Source organism: Asterias rubens, chromosome 4 (genome assembly GCF_902459465.1).
Source record: "Asterias rubens chromosome 4, eAstRub1.3, whole genome shotgun sequence".
Lineage (NCBI taxonomy): Eukaryota > Metazoa > Echinodermata > Asteroidea > Forcipulatida > Asteriidae > Asterias > Asterias rubens.
Window position 1 is genome coordinate 9,233,216 of NC_047065.1, and position 17,364 is coordinate 9,250,579.

General features: G+C 40.5%; 1 protein-coding gene across 1 annotated transcript; it reads left to right on the forward strand.

Annotated features, from left to right (window-relative positions):
* The first annotated feature begins 12,772 nt into the window (after window positions 1-12,772).
* LOC117288911 lies at window positions 12,773-13,735 on the forward strand. Its single transcript, XM_033769783.1, has one exon. The coding sequence runs from the start codon at window positions 12,773-12,775 to the stop codon at window positions 13,733-13,735; it is 963 nt and encodes a 320-aa protein (XP_033625674.1).
* The last annotated feature ends 3,629 nt before the right edge of the window (window positions 13,736-17,364 follow it).

A 17,364-nucleotide genomic window follows, 5' to 3' on the forward strand; every position in this document is an offset into this window, starting at 1 on the left:
ACGGGAACCGGTGTTATCAACGCAATACGGTCGTAGATAATATACAATAAATTCGATTTGAATCAGAAGACAAGGTCAAAAGGTTAAACGCCTTGAACGAAGACCGTTCTACATGAAGCTTTTTCGCGCTCTATGGATGATCACTGAAGCGTGACTCTCCCGCACAGCTAATACACTACACGTTGTGTGTATGCCTAAGTGTAATGTTTATGCACATACCAACGGGGGATTTACGTTGTTCTTTAGACGTGAATTTTGAAATTTTCAACCTCTCTTTTGAACCGGAAGACAACATCAAAATGGGGTTATGTCTGTGAGGCATTTACGGAGTTTTTAATGCCCTTTCCGATGATGTATTGATTGTAAATCCGTCATGCAGATCAAAAGTTATGATTTTTTGAAATAATAAACTTTGAATTAGTGTATCTCGTCAACTGATGACGTCATCGTGACGTAAAAACTTTTGTATCATCAACTGGTTATTGTCTACCTGTGTGCAAAGTTTCAACTTAATGCAAGCTTCGCATCTATGCTTTTTCTTGCGGACAATCGACAGCGAGAAGAATAAGAAAAAAAACCCCAAAAAAAAAACTAGATATAGTGTTTGTAGAAACAAACACTAGGTGTTCGGCTATTGTTGGGTCAGTGTTTGAATAAATGAAACAAGTATTGTTAATAGCTCGTCAAATTACAAAGAAATCAAAACCAAACAGTTTTCTCGATGTGTAATAATTTTATAGAAAAAGCATCAAAAAGTGTACATTTCAACCTAAAAGCCTTTAAATACTGCCTTTTCAAAGCATTTTACAGGCTCTTCCAGTTTAAAAAGGTCAAAAAGTCAAGAGAAGGTCACCAACATACCCATTTTTGTGGAATACGTGAGGCCCTTTCATATGATGTATAGATTGTCAAAATAGCTTTTGTGGTTGAGGAAACGTGAACTGATGAATAATGGCGACTGGAGAAGAGCCTAACTAACCAGAAGGGAAATGTTTGTTGAAAACGCCTTGAAAACAGACTACGTACGTAAAGCCCTTTCATATGATGTATAGATTGTCAAAATAGCTTTTGTGGTTGAGGACATAGGAACTTATGCATAATGACGACTGGAGAAGAGACTAACTAACCGAATAGGAAATGTTTTTTGAAAACATCTGAAAACAGACTACATACGTAAAGCCCTTTCATATGATATATAGATTGTCAAAATAGCTTGTGTGGTTGAGGACATAGGAACTTATGCATAATGACGACTGGAGAAGAGACTAACTAACCGAAAAGGAAATGTTTGTTGAAAACACCTTGAAAACAGACTACGTACGTAAAGCCCTTTCATATGATGTATAGATTGTCAAAATAGCTTGTGTGGTTGAGGATATGGGAGCTTATGCATCATGACGACTGGAGAAGAGACTAACTAGGAGGAAAATCTTTGTTGAAAACGCCTTGAAAACAGACTAAAGCGAAGCTATTTATAGGAGAAAAAAAAATTAAATACAAAAGTAAACCGTACAAATTTTGGTCGCCAAGTGGTCTCCCATCCAAATACTGACTGGGCCCGATTTTGCTTAACTTTAGTGACAGGTGTTATCAACGCAGTATGGTACGCAGACTAAAACGATCAACACGTGGTGCAGAGCGTGACTATGCTCCTCAATGCACCGCATACTTACACGTGGTGACCGCAATGCACCGCATGCTTACACGTGGTGACAAAGTACATGTATATGTAATTGTAAAATCTTTACGCGCAATCAATGGGGGAATTTTGTAGTTCTTTATACATGAATTTTAGAATGTTCAACCTCGATTTTGAACCGGAAGACAAAACCAAAATGGGGTCATGTCTGTGAGGTGTTTACGGAGTTTTTAATGCCCTTTCCGATGATGTATTGATTGTCAAAATCCGTCATGCAGATCAAAAGTTATGATTTTTTGAAATAATACCGCATACTTACACGTGGTGACCGCAATGCACCGCATACTTACACGTGGTGACAAAGTACATGTACATGTAATTGTAAAATCTTTACGCGCAATCAATGGGGGTATTTTGTAGTTCTTTATACATGAATTTTAGAATTTTCAACCTCGATTTTGAACCGGAAGACAAGATCAAAATGGGGTCATGTCTGTGAGGCGTTTACGGAGTTTTTCATGCCCTTTCCGATGATGTATTGATTGCAAAAATCCGTCATGCAGATCAAAAGTTATGATTTTTTGAAATAATAAACTTTGAATAAGTGTATCTCGTCAACTGATGACGTCATCGTGACGTAACAACTTTTGCATCATCTACTGGTTATTGTCTACCTGTGTGCAAAGTTTCAACTTAATGCAAGCTTCGCGTCTATGCTTTTTCTTGCGGACAATCGATAGCGAGAAGAATAAGAAAAACCAAAAAAGAAGAAAAAAAAAAGAAAAAAAAACGAACAAAATCAATGAGTTGTTCGGGCTGTTGCCCGAACACCTAAAAAACGAACAAAATCAATGAGTTGTTCGGGCTGTTGCCCGAACACCTAAAAAAAAAAAAAACAATAACAAAAGGTGTTCGGAGCTGTGCTCTGCTCCGAACACCTAATAAAAAAAAAACGAACAAAAATAAGAGGTGTTCCAGGCTGTTGGCCCGAACACCTCAATATATTGACTAGAGCGCTAACACCCCGTTATACACGCACTAAGGTTTTGAAGCTGTGTGGGCGCATCAATGTTTATGTACAAACCAATACAAAAGCTTGAAATTTTGTACAGCAATTGTACGGCTATTTGCATGATGTGCCATCGAATCAAAAAATGCAGCAAATGGGAAACAATCTGTCGATGTGCGTACAAACTGTGAGCGTCATGAGGCGCATATTAAGCTTGGGCGATATTGCTTTTATTTTCCCACGATGTATCGTCAACAGAATATCGCGATATTCGATTATATTGCGATTGATATTTGAAGTTTAAAATTGTGACATCTTACTACGCCACATTTTATTACCCAAAACAAAATTAACTAGACATTGAGAGTTTGTGAACAAACTCTAGGTGTTCAGTTTCGGAGAGTAAAAGCTTGGTGTAAAAAAACAAATATTGCAACTTGCTTTGTTCTCAAGATTTCTAATAAATTATCAAAATTGCAAAAATTGTCAAAACAGCATGATGACGTCATCATGATGTCATTTCGCAATAAGTTAATGTCCTTGAGTAACAATTCACCAAGTTTCACCTCAGTTGAACTTTTGGTTTGGCAGACACACAGCTTTGAAAAGTGCACCTTTAAAGCAATACCGCGTGACACATGATGATGTCATCAAGCTAAGACTCCACAGATATGTTGCTATTATGAAGGAGATTATTTATATAAATTTTGAAACAATTGTCATAAACTCTGCCACAGACATTAGTAGAAGTGTATTTTGAGGGCACTCTTACAATTGGTGACATAATCGGTATTATTTTTAAAAACCAGACCTTTGCCCAAGTTGTATTGTGTAATGGTAAAGCATCAAAAGGTGTACATATTAACCTAAAAGTCATTGTTATCTCCGCCGATAAGTGTGTTTGTTGTATTGTATTATCATTATTGCTTCATGGTATTATCCCAAGGTATTTCTAGTATTGTCCAGCCTGCCTTCTGAGTCATAAAATAAAATAATAAAAATGGCTGCCTTTTCACCTGTTTGATTACTAGGGCTGTTCATGTAGAGAAGTTAGATTCATTAGACACAGATTCTTTTCTAAATGGGTTTAGGCATTTTGTTGCACGTAGAGGTTATCCAAAGGTAGTATTTTCTGATAATGGTACTAATTGAGTAGGAGGAGAGTCCGAATTAAGGAAGAGTATTGAAAGTATCTCTCGTAAATGTGTAGACGCTTTCTGTTAAAGAAAATAAAGTGTGGCACTTCAAACCTCCTACTGCATCCCACATGGGGGGAGCTTGGGAGCGCTTGATTGCTGTGATTAAGAGAGTAATGGTAGCTATCCTCCCCAGAGCAGTCAGACTTACAGATGAAATCTTGGAAACTCTGTTTTGTGAAATAGAATGCATTGTCAATGGGCGTCCATTGACCAAGCTCAGTGACGACCCATGTGACCCGCCCCACTTACACCTAATCATTTGTTACTTTTGAGGCATGGTGCTTGTATACCACCGGGGAAGTTTGACTCTGCTGATGCTCTTCGCAGGCGCTGGAAACATGTGCAGCATCTTGCTGACCAATTTTGGCGTAAATGGCTCAAGCTTTATTTACCAGAGCTGCAGAGGCGTTCCAAGTGGTTTGATGTAACAAATAATTTGGCTATTGGTGATTTGGTAATGCTCATGGACGAAATGACTCCGAGGAGTCTGTGGCCTTTAGCATTAGTTAGCGGTGTCACTAGTGGTAGGGACGGTTTGATTAGATCAGTCAAAGTCAAAACCCGTACTTCCGAGTTTGTACGTCCAATAAGCAAGTTAGTCTTGTTGGAATCCGCTAATAAACTTCCCACTGGTGATTAATTAATCTTGTTAATAATTACAGTATTGATCAATCCCGTCTACGGCTTTTGCTATAAACATTTTTTTTTATTGTTCTGATTATGATTACTTAAACATTTTGCTATTTGGTTATCTGTTATGGAGTTTGCGAGTATGGTATCGTACCTTTAGCACTAATATTTATGTGTGTATTTGTAGTCACACCAGCAGTCCTTTGATTATTACTTTATTGATATTAATATTTAGAATATAATTCATTCATTGGTGGGAGTGTTATCTCCGTCGATAAGTGTGTTTGTTGTATTGTATTATCATTATTGCTTCATGGTATTATCCCAAGGTATTATCGTTTATATTCAGTATTTATTATTTTGCTTGGAAATGTTTGTCAGCGTATAAATTGGGTGGCATGGTTGGTGTGTGCGTAAAGCGCTCGCATCTCACCAAGGTGACCCCGGTTCGATTCCCGGACGGGGCCATATGTGAGTTGAGTTGTGCGTTGGTTCTCTGCTGTGCCACGAGGGTTTTCCAGAACATCCGGTTTTCCTCCCTCAGGAAAAATCAAACACATTCGATCGTGGCTGTGCTCCGTGGTCATAATGGGTTGATGTGGCTGGCAGCCAAAGGCGCCCTTGCATGCCTGCTTCTCGAACACGTTGAAGCCGCGTCCTTCGCAATTCAGCTCTTAGCTGTAAGTAAGGATGAGTAGCCCCCCCCCAAATTATTATTATTATTTATTATTAAATTATCCTTGTTGTTTCCTGTATATTCAGAGTTGGTGTATGTAATGTCAATCCCTGTTGCTTCGCATATATTTATTATTGGTTTATACAGTGCGTCAGAATGCTGCCATTAACCACAGAACATTTCCCATGTGTACGGATGAAGTTATGAATCCCTCCCGGCAATGATGTAAGTTTATTATATTGGTAATTTTGTGTCATAATTTAAACCGGATTTGTCTTAAAGCGTTTAATGTTTAAGTTTCACTCTATCAGTCCTCAGTTATTGCTTGTAATTTTGCTGTATCTCGTTTTGCATTTGAAGTCGCTTTCATTTTTGACTATATGGTTCACTTTTGTCTCCCTTCTCTCAAGTGTTTAATAATGTGCATTTTCGTGTTATTTAATAAGCTATTTATGTATTTATTATTTATAGTTTCACCTGTGTCAATTATACTACGCTAAAGGCGAGATAAATGGGACGAACTCATACATGTCATAAGAGAAGGTCTCTTCAGTCTCCTTTATGCCATACATGTGACCACCATGAACGCCTTTACACGCAATAATAATGGCGAGGACGCCGCGAACCCGTTCACTTTCTATGTTCATAGATGGGGCTTACCTGTATAATTCAAACATGGTACGTACAGTATGTATGCATTCCTTGTAAAAACAATAATGAGTACTTCCAGATGCCCTCTGGTGTTACAAAGTGCTTTGAAAGAATTGAATACTATATTATTATTTTTACTAGGTAGTTACTGTCTCAAACTTACCTGAGACCTTTACGGACTCTTTAGGACCTACAATACCGCTGTTTGGTCTCACACAATACCTTCTGGGAGCCGTTGTTTTAATCTTGAAGCAGACATTTTTTTCCGAGGGGTTGATCAGCTTCAATTCAGAAGACACAACTTCAGTAAAAGGACCTGTAATAAGAAACATATTTAACTTTATACTTTTAAGAAAAGCTGTACAATTTAGGATACCACATACTAAGCCTGTGACATTGAAACAGTTTTCCTGTTTACAAAAGCACTATCCATTTAGTACTTTAGTAACAGTTAAAACAAAAACAAGAAATATTTTTGTTGCTTTTGTCACTTTATTTTTCTGTGTATGTAATAAAAGTATATTGTTGACGTAGCTCGACCATTACCAAGACACAGATACTTTTATATTTCCCGCAGGTCAAATCCCCCACAAACTGTAACAATAACAAGTTTCCAGCTGTTTTATTGTGGTGCCCATAACAGCACAACCTGACAATGGACGTGAGATAGGTTCACAAACAATACCGCTTCTTTAGAGATGCCAAAGATGATTGGCCTACTCTCCATTTAGTCGCACCTCGCTTTAGGACATGTTCTCATCATGCAAACAGTTAATCCTACCTTGATCAACCGCCCCCTTATTGTATCAATGTGGAACAGCTACTTTCCTACAGATATTGAAATTCTGGACAAATTTCTCAGTCAGTATTACGTATTATAATACCCGTTACAAATATTCTGCCTTTTCATTGATTTAGAGCGCGTCACATGATATGTCTTAGTTTTACTAGACGGCGGCCATGTGATAGTGCATCGTTCGACGTGTGATAGTCACACTGCGTGCAGTACCCAGACGTCTTTTTACCAACCTCGAACCAAATAAGTTGTGCATCTGTGTATCTGAAACGCGCGTACAAACGTTACGTGTAGAATGATGATAAATACTCTGTTGAGGTGTTATAAAACAAATATAGACTGCTTTAACTCGTGCTATGGTTAAAACTACGACTCCCTCAGTGATCCCCAGACCGTTCCATTTTCCCTCGGCTGTGCCTCGGGAAAGTAGAACGCTCTGGGGATCAGTTCGGGAGTCATAGGGAGTGTAGATTTAACCACAGCACTCAAAGCAGTCAATATTTGTATGCTATTGATGACATGGTCATTGGCAAATCACCGCAATAACCTTGGCGTAAACAGGGTTGCAAATGGCATCTTCAAACTAAATCTATGACTAATTCTGCCAAGTCTGATTTGAAAATACAAATTCCTGGTGTTGCAGAGATGCCAAGTGCATTATTTTTAATTCTTTTCCCGGTCTGGTCCCAATGCGTGAGAAAATGGTTGCGGTGCGCGAGAGCGTAAGACAGACCCCTAATGCGTGAATCTCACCCCTAATGAGACTTAGTAAGTCTGGTATTGATGGTTGTGATTATTGGAAACATTGCAAATCAGGGCATAGAATTTTTTTTTTTTAATAATAAAAAAACATTAATGAAAACAAGAGCCGTTTCGCTGCGCTGTGCTACGAAACAGCTGAGAACTAGAACAGTGAAGCTGCCATGGCGAGCTAATGTTCACCAGATAGAACCAATGACTGACAGACAAACCAATAATTTGATCAACTGATGGTCTAAGGGGTGGGGACATTGGCAAGTATGAAGTAATGACTATTTAAGATTTTCATTCAACTGACACCCGTGAAAAACTCCTTGAGTTTCATCTTTTCATATTATCTACTGTATATGTACATGTAAGCAGCAACATTTGATTTAAGTTTTTAATTGATAAATCATCGCATTAAGGAGTGATAACCATTTAAGGTTTTCATTTTGTTAGCTCATTTAACCGAAACCAGTGAACAACTCTTTGAGTTTTATGTCTTCATATGAGTTTACATAAACCTTATTTTTAGTCAGTTCATCATTCCAATACGAAGTCATGACCATTTAAAGTGTTCATTCAACTGGAACCAGTGATAACTCTTCGAGTTTTTATTTTGGATGGGAATTAACATACTTTGTGTACAACGCAATATTTGGTTCAAATTTCATGTCAATAGCCTACATCATTGACTTAAGGAGTAATGACCATTTAAGGTTTCCATTGTTTCAGCTCATTCAACTGGAACCAGTGGTGCACTCTTTGAGTTTATCTTTTCATATGTATCGGTGTGTAAGAAGCAATATTTGATTTTAGTTTCAAGTCATTGCATCATTGCAATAATAGAGTTATGACAATTTAAGATTTTTCATTGTTTCAGCTCATTCAATTGGAACCAACGTTAGAGAGTTTGATATTTGTTTTAAACAAATAACTACAAAACTTTAAGATTTAGTTTGATTTTGGTTCTTTAAAATTCCAAAAACCTTTAAAAAACAAGAATGGTGTGTTGACAACAGAAATGCTCGGAAAACATTTCTTTTGTTTTAGCCATAACAAGCTTAATTTTTATCCGAGGGGATCCAAAAACAATAGGCATCTGGGGGTCCCACACCATTGCAATATTGATGTTGGTATTTTTTAAAGCATGAATTCTAGTACCCTGGTCTTGTATGAACATTTCTGGTCCAGCAAAATTGGCGAGATACATGTACAGGACGAGACCTGCAGTCTCCTAGATTCTCCCTCAAAATTTTGAGCTCTCTAATGGTCTCAAGATCACCTATTTAACCTGAATAACATTTGAAAACAGTATGCATGGCTCACTTTTTTGGGTCTACAGTCCAAAAGTAACTATCAAATCAGATAACTATATTGTAGGCCTGGCGGAATATACATGTAATTCCTTGAGAATTTATTACCATTTACATTTTGAAGAAAAAGGTCAAAAACTTACCAGATCCCGGAGCGAAATGCGTACGAGGTTGAAAGAACGACCGTACTCATAACTTCGCTTCATGATCTCGTTGTACAATGTATACCTTCATGTACAATGAGTACGTTGCTCACGTACGCACTGCAGCTGTTGCTGAATCGTCCGGCACACAGAGCCAAAGCTCCACCCACTTAAATTCAAACTATCAACCTGGGAAATTTGTGACTGTTTCGCTCCGGGATTCGGTAAGTTTTTGTCCTTTTTCTTCAAAATATTTCCTCAATGGTGTTTCGAGTGTTATGGAATGGTTAGACATTGAGGATCAAGTTCGTGTTCCCATAACTGGGGACATGATTTTCGGAAGTGGCAAATATTGAGCAAATCTGTTGACTAGCTGTCGAAATTGTACGCATTAATTTTTTATTTTTACCCATAATACGCCAAAGTGTGTTAGCACTGTATACTCAGTACTTACCTGAGTTCTGTGAAGAAAAAAAACCCCTGTTTTAGGCATATTACTCGGGTGGGATTCGAACACACGACCTTTGCAAGTCTAGAGCAGTGTCATACCAACTAGACCACTGAGACTGCCTGGTGGCTAGAGTCAGTTTGAATCCTATGTTTAGCAGCGGATATTGCAAACGATATAATAGTTGTTAAATTTGCATCGGGGATAAAGAAATTAATTGTGATTTTTACCCATATACGCACCCGGGTTCTGTGGAAAAAAAAATCACAGGCATATCACTCGGGTGAGATGTTTGACTATGTGAATGTCCTTTTTAATGTGAAACTAATATTTTGTATGAAGTTACTACCGCCAAGGACAACATCTTCCGCCCATATTTTTTACAAATACTTTAAAGTCAGACAATCATGCAATCGTCAAAAGGGCTCCTTAGTCCCAACAAACTAGTAATAGGCCTAATTGGTTTGATTTGCTTTTATTTCATAATCATCCGATCACAAAGCACAAAATAATCATAAACGATGCAGAAATCAGGATTTAGTACGAAGGTAGGAAATGTCTCGTGAGAAGATACAAAGTGACTCTTGAGAAGGTACGAAGTGTCTTGAAAGAAGGTACGAAGTGTCCAAAGTCACTTTGACCTTGAAAAGGTACAAAATATCCAGGGTACAAAGTGGCAAAGGTACAAAGTGTCCTGACATATATAATCATAACCCTTGATTGATCCTCCCAATGCATTGCATGGGTGTCAATCGTGGAATGGGGGGGGGGAGACACAGGGGGACATGTCCCCCCCATCTTTTGGAGGGTGGGGGACACAATATCAAATGTCCCCCCATCTTTTTGACCACCTTTATCATGAAACTCATGTTTTGCACTGTGTAAAGATCAAACCCTGTGTCCCACCATGGGCATAATCCTGGGGGCAAAGGATGAAACAACTTTTTGAAGGGTGGGGGACACTATATCAAATGTCCCCCTCAAAATTGGCCCTAGATCGCATCACAAAGCATCTAAAATGCAAAATTTTCCTGGGCCCTTGAGCGGGCCCGGACCCATGCCGTAAAGGCTTCACACTCGCATACTCGTGTTTGCAGATTTGCCCCCTTCAACTTGTGTCATAGATCCGCACCTGAAGATGCTGTTAACTCAAAAGGTTCAACTGCTGCTCACATTTTAAAGGCAAATTTTTCTGTTCCATTCCGTTTGCCTCTTATTGGATTGCACCACACAGCATCTAGAATGCAAAATTTTCCCCGGCCCTTTGGCGGGCCCGGACCCATGCAATTAAGGTTTCACCCTCACGCGCTCACTCTTTGACAGATTTTCCCCCTATCTAAAACTTGTGTCATAGATCCGCACCTGAAGATGCTGTTAATCCAAAAGGTTATACTGCTGCTCGCATTTTAAAGGCTTTATGTTCTGTTTGCCTCTTGTTGGCCTAAGATTGCACTACAGAATATCTAGAATGCCAAATTTTCCCGAGCCCAACAGTCCTCATTACACCAAATTCCAACAGTGCTCCTGTTGGGATATGATGGTTTAGGTGATGTGTACTATCAATGAAGTGAGGTAGTGTGATGGAATGGGTACTGTGGACTTGCAATTACCCTGATGGACACTGATGGGTTAGGTATGTTGAATGTTAAGATGTGCCACCTGTTGGACTTTTATGGAGTGGTTGATTGTATTAGGGTGATGGGGGTTTTCAGGGCAAGGTGGTGGAAAAAACAGCTGATAAAGGCATGGGATGCGCATGTGATGTACATGTGGTGTATTGTTGACCCCATTGTTTCTTACAATGGCAGACCCAACCATTTGTGCGCGGGGTTGACTAGTTTCTGTTAATTAAGTATCGAATGATTGATTGTATTTTTAATAGCATTGTCATAATAACAATATTTCCTATTTAAATGGTAATTACGTATTATGTAATTTTATGTAATAATTACCATAACTAAGACACCTAGGGCTATATAAGTGGCTGTTTCTTGAGGCTCATCCCCAGTCACACATTGACTAACAGTCACGATGACATCTCGAGAAGTCAAAAATCTTCAGTATAGTTTGACCATGGATGAGAGAAACATGTTCGTCGAGTCCACTTCTATGAGAAGGACTTGGCAGGAGAAGAAAAATGAAGGAGAGGGAACAGGAGATAAGAGAGGAGGAAAGGGGAAAGGAAAGGGGAAAGGCAAGGGGAAAGGCAAGGCACGCCTTCACACCTCTCAAGACCCCACTGCGATGGAGAGACTTCTTCAAGTAGAAAACAGCCGCTTGAGAGCAGCCATCAGATCCAGCATGCAAGATGCCGACATGAGGATGGGTAAAACCTACCGAGCCCTGGTGGAGACCTCAGAGAGCGAGGAGGAAGCTTTCCTCGACCAGGCTGTTGCCGAGGCAAGAGGCACTTCACCCTTCACCCTGGCTGCTGAATGTGGTGGGGAAGCAACAGACAGCTTTGAGGCCGAAGACAGCTTTCAGACAGGAGGCACTTCACCCTTCACCCTGGCTGCTGAATGTGGTGGGGAAGCAACAGACAGCTTTGAGGCCGAAGACAGCTTTCAGACAGGAGGGGAAGAGGGAGGGGATTCCGAGGAAGAGCCATCTACTTCTTCCAAGAAGAAGCAGAAGAAAAAGGAAGCCAAAGAAGCAAACACTGGCCCGGTTGATTCGAACAGCTCTCAGACAGGAGGGGACGAGGGAGAGAACTCCATGGAAGAGCCACCTACTTCTTCCAAGAAGAAAGAGAAGAAGAAGAGAGAGCAAACACCGGCCCCAGTTGATTCCCACGACGACCCTAATCCCCCCTCCGCCTACCAGAGGGACCTATGCGCCAGACGACCAGGGTTGGACCCACCATCTGGAACACATCCACGTCCACAACTTCAAGGGAAAAAAACCCAGAGGCCCAACTTTCGGGAAGAAATCAACACCGGTGAAATACTTCCTGAAGCTTTTTCCACTTCTCCTCATGACATCCATTGCAAGTGGACCAACACGAAGTTAAAAGCCCGAAGACTGCCTCTCACTTCCCTACCAGAGGTCAAGGCGTGGGTGGTTCGGGATTCATATGCTGATGGGTCTTGTCCGAATAAATAACTACAAGGACTACTGGGCATCCCATCTCGGCCTGCAAAACACCCTGATCACAAATACTATGAAGAGGCACACGTTCAACACAATCAGCGAGCACTTGGCCTGTGCTGATCAATCCAAGGACCCCGACCTTATTCGCGACAAGGCCCATCGCTACTCAACCAAAAAGAATCATCCCCTCTACCCATTACAGTCCCTGTGGGATAAGGTTCCCCTTGCCTGCCTGAAGCTGTACAACCCTGGCCGAGAGGTTACCATAGACGAGGCGATGATCAAGTACAGAGGCTTCAAAGCTAGCGTGAGGAAGTTCTTTATGCCTCTGAAACCAATCCGGGCGGGCTTCAAGATATACACCATTGCCAGAGTCAGCCAGCGGGTACATCCTCAACTTCATGGTGCATCCGCATGGTGATAGACCTGCCAAGATGGCAGACGTAGCAATGGCCTGTGCAAAACATCAGCTGAACGTGTACCACCACATCTTCACCGACAAGCTCTATACCTCAGTCAGCCTTGCAAGGTCATTGCTTGCCAAGCAAACCTATCTCACAGGGGCTATAAAAGGAAACAGCAAAGGTCTGCCTTCCGATTTTTCAACAAAGCCTTCCAGCCTGAACCGCTTGAAGTTGAAGCGCCTACAAAAAGCTCCGAGGGGTACCTTCTACACCAGACAGAATGGCCAGGTGACAGCCGTCGCTTGGAAAGACAGCCGAGTGATGACCCTCCTCTCATCAGCGCACCAAGGCTGGAGAAATCCTGTGACCCACACCCTCAGACGTAGGTGTCCGGACCCGTCTACCGGCCGCCGCAAAATGAAGACCGTTGCAGCTCCTCCTCAGGCGGTGGACTACACCAAGTGTATGGGAGGAGTCGATCGTGGTGACCAGCTGCGATCTTACCATACTTGCACCCGGAAATCGCAGTTCTGGTGGTGTAACATCCTGTACTTCTTGGTTGATGTTGCCAGAGTCAACGTGTGGTTTTGCTATAAGCACCACAATCCAGCCGGAGCCTACAGTGATGGCAGCGATAGCAGTGATAGTGACAACATCAGGGAGGAGGTGGAGAACAAGATGACCCACTCCCAGTCCACTCCGGCCATCGCTACCAGTCTTGTTGACGGACATGCTAGAGGGGTGACTGCAAGACGATCGTCAAGCGCACAACCGGTCCCGGCACACAACATCAGGGGGCACTTCTCGGACAAGACGCCAGGAAGACACGCTCACTACTGCAAGTACTGTCGTCAAAAAAACAACGTGACGAAGTCCGATAAGCCCAAGACGACCAGACGAGGCTGCCCAGTGTGTGGAGTAAACCTGTGCCCAGGGCAGTGCTTCATCAAATACCACCAGGCTAGCGAAGACACCACCACTACTACTGAGTAGAAGTCTTCTTTATTCGAAGTCTCCTTCACTCCCCACCCAAAAAGAATTTTTTTTTAAAAGGGCAGTGATGTTCAATTGTTATGTGAAACAGCCACTGTTTTAGTTCGCTGAATCTCAGAACATGTGCGACACCGTAAACACATAATTGGCCTGAGCCCTAAAAAATTTTTTTTTTAAATTACCCTAATAAAATACTGCACAGAGTTGTTAGATTTTGATGGGCTGTGTAAATGCCGAACCACCCTCTATATTCTTTGTACAGTACCAAGGATACCCACTCCACCAATATCCAACAGTTTTGATGGATTAGGTACTATTGCAAATGTACTGTTGGAGTTTGATGGGTGAAGTCCAGTGGAAATAGCAATACATGTAGCACTATGTTGGAAATTGATGGATTGGGGAAGATTACAAAAAAAAAGGCTTGTTGGGAGTTAGGGTTTTAAAGGCAGTGGACATTATTGGTAATTACTAAAAATAATTATCAGCATAAAACCTCACTTGGTAATGAGTAATATTCATTCCTTCTGCCACCTTTGAATTAAAGGGAGTGGGTCAACCTCTGGCACACAAAACAAAATGATCACCTAATTTATCCCTACCCAATCCCGCAAACAAAAACCTACGGTCTCATTTGGCTGATTTGACTGATTTGGCTGAGATGACGTCACTTGACTTGTGATGGCGTCATCATGACATCATTGCAATATGCACACCATAACATCAATACCTTTCATACCTGAAATGGTAACATTGCAAATTAGTGCTTTTAAAATTTCAGTCCTAAAAAATACACAAAAATAATAATAATAATAATAATATTAAAAACTTTAACGAAAACAAGAGCTGTTTCGCTGCGCTGCGCTAAGAAAAAAAATAATAAGAAAAAACTTTAAAAAAAACAAAAACAAGAGCTGTTTCGCTGCGCTGCGCTACAAAACAGCCAAAAAATAATTTTAAAAAACTTTAACGAAAACAAGAGCTGTTTCGCTGCACTGCAACAGCTAATAACAAAAAAAACTTTAACGAAAACAAAAGCTGTTTCGCTCATTGCTCTGCGAACCAGCTAAAAATAATACTAAAACTAGACATGATTGAATTTGCAGTTTCGTTAATAACATTTTCAAATTTCTCAACTGAAATTGACATTTTAATTATATTCAAAGCAGTTATGACCAATCCTGGCTATTTAAAAAGATAATTTAGATTACACCATGTACAGTTAGCAATTAATGAGTTAAAGGTGCAAAAAATGAAAAAAATCATAAGAAATCATGTGATGACGTCATTATGACGTCATTTTATAATTCACAAGAACTTGCCAGTAACTAACATTCTACCAGATTATCAAGATTATCACATAAATACTTCAGGAGAATACGATTTCAAAATGGGCACCTTTAATGCCACGTCACGTGACCCCCGATGACATCATTGATCTGAAACTTCACACATATGGTGCCCGCCTGACAGTAAACGTGTGTGTAAAATTTGAAGTGATTACACAAAACTTCACCACACACATCTTCAAAAGGTCCATTTTAAAGAGTTTTCAACCTGCCGCTAGAGGGCGCTGTTGCGTTTGAACTGCCCACCCTTGCTAGACCAACTTCATAACTTTTGCCACTTTTGAATTAAAGGGCACTTCCGATTTTGACCGGAAGTAGAGGTCGTGTGAGGTCGAGCACACAAAATAAAATGAAGACCTAATTTATCTCTACCCAATCCCGCAAACAAAAACCTACGGTCTCTTGTGGCTGATTTGATATAGATTTTCAAACACTTAACATAAAACACCTTTAAGATGACGTCACGTGACTGGTGATGACGTCATCATGACATCAATACCTTTCATACCTGAAAGTTTCATTGCAATCGCTCAATGGGAACATTGCAAATTAGTGTTTTTAAAATGTCATTCCTGAAACAGACAAATAAAAAATATAAAAAATATTAAAAAAACTTTAACAAAAACAAGAGCTGTTTCGCTGCGCTACGAAACAGCTAAAAAGAAAACAAAATAGTTGCAACATATCCAGAAGCCTATTAGTTTACGGCTATTTTAGTAAATTTGTAACCATTATGGAATGGTCGGTGTCCGTGTCACCGTCTGTTTTGTGAACAAAATTTTCGTTCAAACAAAAGTGTTTAAAAAAAGCAACAAACAACTGCGCACATGATCTTTAAAGGCCGTGGACACTATTGGTAATTGTCAAAGACTAGCCTCCACAGTTGGTGTATCTCAACATATGCATAAAATAATGAGTCTGTGAAAATTTGAGCTCAATCGCTCAACTTGCGAGATATGAATGAAAGAAAAAAACACCGTTGTCACACCAAGGTGTGTGCGTTTAGATGGTTGATTTCGAGACCTCAAGTTCTAAATCTGACGTCTCAAAATCAAATTCGTGGAAAATTACTTCTTTCTCAAAAACTATGGCACTTCAGAGGGTGCCGTTCCTCACAATGTTTTATACCATCAACCTCTCCCTATTACTCGTCACCAAGAAAAGTTTTATGCTCATAATTATTTTGAGTAATTACCAATAGTGTCCACTGCCTTTAACATGATTGCGTCTTTATCACGCAAGTCTTTCTTCAGAACACCCCGCAAAAAAATGTCCCCAAAACCGTGCATGTGAACCCTTATCTTATTGCGTCTTCATTTGCGCAATTGCCCCGCAAAACAAAAAACAAGCCCCCAAATTAAAACAAAATTGGGACGGAAGAATCTTACATCCACAAATACTCTTTTTTGCTCATCCTGTTTTTCTAAAGTGGTCATTTTTGTTGAATGAAGCCATTGAAGCCTAAACCGTCTTCAGTTTTTCGTAGAACATGACACGCTAAACTTTATTACCACAGATATCGGCTCGTTGACGACCACGCTGTTGTATTGGCATGCAGGCAGAATATGCGTGTTTTGCTGTGTGTGGTCTTTTGTCAAAGCGGTTGAAAGTAGGTGAGTATGCTATCGTGTAATTTCACCAATAGAGGGCGTTTAGGGAGCACGTATCTATTTAACCGCCCAAGAGGTAGGCCGAAAGTGGCCGAACCTGAAGGTCTGCAGCTCTGAAGGCTTTCACAAAAGAAATGACTGGTGTCATGAATAATCCGCATATCGGGGGTTAAAGTTGCTCACCTTTGCTCATTAAACCTTCACAACCTCAACACAATGGTTGTTGGGTCTGGATGGGTCCAGGTGGCAACAAAAGGCATGACAAGTCCTTTGTCAAGTGGTTGGCAATTAAGGGATTATAGGATTACTGCCCTCAACTTCAGACTGAATAGGCTGTTTGAAACAGCCAGAATGATTTAACTTTTATTTCGCTACCACAAGTCATGTGCACCGAGACTTACCCTAATTTGCTGATTATAAAACAACCGATTTATTCCCCCATGCAATGTACATTTGCACAGGGTCTGTCGTGATGGTTTGCTCACAACAACACTACCACAGGTCGTGTGCTAGACGTGTTGATACAATTGCGTGCGTAATACATTAAGGGAACCCTACTAAAGAGCGCCGGGGGGGGGGGGGGGGGAATAGATACGTGCTCCCTTATTCTCACGCTATCGAATTATCTGAAACACCCTCTAGCGTCCAATGTTTCTCACATTTAATGTCA

Coding starts and splice junctions, on each gene's coding strand:
- LOC117288911 (XM_033769783.1), top strand. CDS start 12,773: ATGGCAGACGTAGCAATGGCCTGTGCAAAACATCAGCTGAACGTGTAC.